General features: G+C 41.5%; 1 protein-coding gene across 1 annotated transcript; it reads right to left on the minus strand.

The window, feature by feature from the left end:
* Positions 1-772, minus strand: LOC149682850 (uncharacterized protein F54H12.2-like). The gene is made up of 2 exons (XM_089871179.1): positions 348-772; positions 1-175 (listed from the first exon to the last, which is right to left on the minus strand). Exons 1-2 carry the CDS (start codon positions 770-772, stop codon positions 1-3), a joined length of 600 nt encoding a protein of 199 aa, XP_089727305.1.
* Between the last annotated feature and the right edge of the window lie 4,459 nt (positions 773-5,231).

Below are 5,231 nucleotides of genomic sequence, written 5' to 3' on the forward strand. Positions count from 1 at the left end.
TTAGTTGTAATCGTATATAACTGTTCTATTCTTATCAATCTCGACCAAATTCTGAAACTCAGAGTAATATAAAACTGTGATAGTCTTAGGCAAGTCTTTGGCGAATTTTATTTCCAATCGCAAGTTACCGTTCTTTATCAATTGAAATTGAGAAGTTGAACTACTGAGGTCGGCACTTAAATCAAAAGCAAATATGCAATTCCCATTAGGAAATTCCTCCCGTGAAATGTAGTTTCCCTCGTCCAATAACCATTGAGAGGTTTGAGTAAAAAGATTAGTATATATATTGACCACCAGAAAAGTTTGGGGTAAGAGGTTTATGAGGAACGCTAGCTCCGTCAAGGTACAAGGCGATATGATTTAAATCAAAATGTTGAAAATTGAAGGGTGACTTTTCGTAATCACCCAAATACGCATTTTGATCTACAAGAGCGAAAAGAACTTTTTTGGGTAGTTGACCCATGAATAAATTATCTCTAACACATATTTTTGTACCACTGTTAATTGAGAATGAGTTACACTCCGTACGAATAATCGGGTATTTCATAGTTGCCAGTTCCAAACATTTAGCATGCGCTATAAGTACTTCCGAGGGTAATTTTACTTTACGAACGTACAGGGATGCTAACTCGTAAACCACTTTCCATTTAACTGCTCCGGCCGCCTGCACGCAAAATTCGTTTGAACTTTTAACAAACTTGAATTTGAGATCCGTTAAATTTGGGAAGTATCGAGGTTGTTGACAAAGATCCAGGTGTACAGTTCCTACCATATCTATTGTTCTTTTCTAGCAAAGGCCGCTCGTGTTTTAAACCCATCGTTATCGTCCAAAACGTCAAAATTTCCGGCCGTGTCTTTGTAAAACATGGAACTAGTAAGAAAACTAGTTTTGGCAGGTCCTCTGAATGTCACCGCCGTTTGAAACATGGTCTTGTAAGGGTGGTTTTAGGGCGATGGTGTGACCAATCGCTCTTGCGCCGAAAGGTGCACTTCGCTGAAAAGACTATGCAGGAAATTATTTACCGGTCCAAATTTATCAGCAGCTGCTGGGATTGTTTTTTCATCTGTCGGGTTGACAATCCTGACTTGGAGATGTAGTAAAGTCTTGGACAGGTCCAAATACGCGTCGGAACTTCCAGCCACGGTAAACGTGATTGTCGAATTTTCGTTAATGTTAGAGATGGGGCTGTATTCGACCCATTCTCCACTCAGAATACTGGTATTGGTAAGGGGTATGTCGAAAAGTTCAACTTCGGAGCCGACCGACCCATGCGAACCGGGATGGATTCGCGTCATTATTATTATATATTTTATGAAAAAATATCAGGTCGTTTAAAGAACGTTGCTTTCCTCTTTCTTGCCGAGACTGAACTGACGAGTGATCTAGACTTGCGTTTCCATTTAATCCCATTTCCGGTCATTTTTCGAATTTCTTCCGCCGCGCTTAGGGCGACGTCTTTAGCTGCGGCTTTTCCGTGAGACTTGACCGATGTTTTCACGTTTACTCCGTTTGCCACGTCGGCCACGACCTTTGCACCCGTGTTCAAAAATTTTTTCCCGAGGTATGAAGCACCCCTTTTTAATAGAGGTATAGCCCGGCGGGAGGCCGATGAAATGAAGTTTCCCAATCCGTACCCGTGTTGCACCGGAAGTCCCCTGTATACCGCTAAGGAATTACCAATTTGGGAATGAAAGTGCTTATTGTAATCAACTCCTCTACCATGTCCGATCTGGTTTAAAAAGTGATAATCGTAGTCCGATTGGTTTAAGGACATATTTGATTTGGCGACGTTCTTCATCTAACACTTCAAGTGTAAATGATAAGCGAATCTGTCCTACCTTCTAATTTATAATGGCGACCACATTCTACGGGGTCTAAAGTGTAGCGTAACGTGAACTCTCCCTCTCACGAAATCAATGGGTGTACCAAGCTCACTCATTATGTTAATTTCAATTGACTGGAAAGTATTACAGGCGAGGGGGAGGTAGTGTGGTCTAGGGAAATCTTTGTCTACCGTTTCTCCATCATTACCCTGTACTCTAACGATTCTAAGTAGAGGTATGTAAACATCCCCCACAGGTCTAGACTCGACCACGTCGCTATAAACAAAGAGTGAATGAACTCCGGCGTCGAGGTCAAAGGGGTACGTTGCTGGAAAAAGTCGTGGATTCCGTGGAATCTTTCGAAAATCCGAGAATAACAGCTAACTCCCCCGGTAAAGTTAACAAATAATCCTCTTTTATTGAAATTTGTACTCGTCGTATGCGTTTTATGTAACTAAAGGAATACTTGAGCTGGGCGGGAATTGAAGGTTCACGCGTAATAACGCCTGACACGTCATCCTCGACGTTGTTAAGTTGCTCGATAAGGTCCTGGATATTACCATAATATCCAGCGGGTAACTCTATGATTGTAGAATATACTACTCTACCATTACTCACGAGTATAAGCGAGCATGTCTTACTCAAATTATCCCAAGTGTGCGGGTAGCTAATTTCCGCTAAGCTTACTTCGTAAAATCCCTGTAATTTTATGGGTTCGGGGAGGTACGTCCTGAATTTACTTCTCGTATTGTCGGGAAAATACCTCATCGACGAATCGGAAGGTAAAGTGATGCAAAAGCTCATACTATATGTATTTCCTGAACCCAACTGTCAAAAGACGGAGAGTATCCTTTCCAACGTACTAACTTCTCTAGCGTCCCGTCGGGTCTGCGGCGTTTCCTCAAGATCTTTTCTATTTTAAACACACTAGAATTTAGGTCTTTACCCACTTTCTGTAATTGTTCCTTGTAAAAAAAACCAGTAATCGGTTCCGAATTCAAATCCTGGATCCTATACACCGGTGGACTACGAGGTAATCTCTCCACCACTTTGAAAAGTTCTTCTGACCACGTGGGCAAGTAACCCTTCTCGAAAATATTCTTATGTTTGCTTATCCGGACTACGTCACCAATATCGAAAAGATACTTTAATGGTGGGGAGAAGTCTATATCGCCGTAAAGGTTTTCCCATACCCGTCTCGATGTTTCGGGTGTGACTTCAACAGGTTTACACTTTATGGATCGATTATAATTGTTATTGCAAGTTTGAACCTTGTCTTTAAGAGCGTCAATGTACTTATAGGTATTGTTTTCCGTGAAATACCGATGCATGCGATTTTTTAGAGTTCTGTTGAACCTTTCGACTATCGTAGCTTTCTGTTCGGAATCCGTGGCAAAGAACCCAATCCCCCTTCTTTTCAACTCTCTCTGAACGTCCCTGCATATGAACTCATTACCGTGGTCACTTTGCACTCGCTTCGGCGAGCGACCAGGATCGAGAATAGCCTTAAAAGCCCTAAGGATGGTTGATCCATTCTTGTCCTTGGTAGCCACCACAAAGGCGTATTTACTGAAAACGTCAATGCAGCACAGGAGGTATCTGAACCCTTTATTGTGACGAGTTAGGTTCTTCAAATCAGCTCAATCAATCTGCCACTGCTCATCGATCCCAAAAACTATTGTCCTATTTCTCTAAAAGTTTTTTTCTAGCATTCCTGTGTAATGTATACGTATCTTGGGTTTATAAAAATGTCTCCACGTCTTTTACCGTAACCTTTAACCCAACCTCTTTAGCCGCTCGGTATAATCCGAGAACACTTCCATATGAACCCGGGTCAGAAACATTAGAATAAATCTCTTTTAGTCTATCCATTAAGGGTGCAGTTGGTTACACTATGATAATGTCTGAAGAGAAAATCGCTAACCTCTATAATTAGGAATATGGCAATTACTAAAACCACGGTTAAAATTTTAGGAGATTTATAAAATGTGTCTACTAGGTTGGCTAACACCACAAAAGTACCCACCTGATTATCACAACCTTCCATACCGGAATACTTAAAATGAATGAAAGGTGGAATGTAAATGAAAAGTTGGTAAAACTGTGGGGCACCAATGACGGACGACCGTTTTGTAGAACTCTTCGCGGTATAAGCTAATAAATCAATTAAATTTGAACCGATGATTTTACGGTTCTCATATATTAACTCTCCGGCGTGTGTCCATCTTATTTTTGATATACGATCAATCCATTTGTACAAGTTCAAACAATCAACTGCGCTATAGGTGGGAACCGAAGAGACGATTTCAGGACTCCAATTCCGGTTTTTCGCTGGTTTTACTTTCGCCCTTTTCACCGTTTTACTAATTTCCCTCGAAAGTACGTGGTTATATCTTAATAATTTATCGGTATCGTTTAATTTAGCATCGTTTATGATGGATTTCAACTTATCCTCCTTATCCAACTCCACTGAAGTGTCGACTTTTAAACCGCTATTTGAATTTAACCTATTATACGTTTCTTCGGAAATTAATAACATTTTTCGCGCCACTTTTACTTTATAGCTCGACTTATAGCCGCACCTGCTACTGAACTAATGATAGATAGTAACGGACCGAGAAGTAAAGGGATGAAACCTCCCTTTTGAATTAATAGTTTCCTTTTCTTTGAAGGGCGGATGTTAGACGTAACTTTTCTTATAACGTGTCGATGTTTCTTCAACCGCTCCTTCTCCTCCACTGAAAGAGGGACATTGCCCCGTAGGATATTTAGACAACACTCGACAATAGATTTAATAGCTTCTTTATTGGCAAATTTTATTGCAGCATTTCTTTGGCACGAGTTACAATTTGCAATATATTTTAAAAAATTTAAATGTTCGTCGACTCGTTTTGACGGAGCCATTCCGCTAGCTTGTACGCCTTCACCAAGGTACAGTTGTTGCTGTCCCTATGGAATGTACAGGCCCTAGGGGATTCGCACTCGATACTTGATAATCTTGGGCAACCGTAGTCTTCGGCGTTGATAACTTCGCGCCCCAAGAACCTTGATAGGGTTTCGGCCTTCTCCGATCCTTTCGTCACGTATGACGATGCTCTAGCTCGGATGTAGTCGGCAGCCTCCTGTGTCGTCTCGTATGGGTAATCTCCTTCCTCGAATGCTAGATCGCAAGTGTTCCGTGAGAGCCACCTGCACTGTCTTTTATCCTTGACGGATAACTCCAAGAACTTGCATGGGGATTGGAAGATCCAGACTTCGTACGCGTCGGTCTCCTTCAAGTACATCGTCAGCTCCTTGATTATCCATCGTCCTTTAATCCGGAAAAAATTCGCTTCAAGGATGGCCGTCATTTCGGTATGAACACTGCTGCTTGTTGACCTGGAAGTATACCTGTTCTTAGACGGTGG

This window comes from Phalangium opilio, unplaced genomic scaffold (assembly GCF_054372755.1).
Source record: "Phalangium opilio isolate 3A_F unplaced genomic scaffold, DU_Popi_V2 ptg000037l_1, whole genome shotgun sequence".
Taxonomy (NCBI): Eukaryota; Metazoa; Arthropoda; class Arachnida; order Opiliones; family Phalangiidae; genus Phalangium; species Phalangium opilio.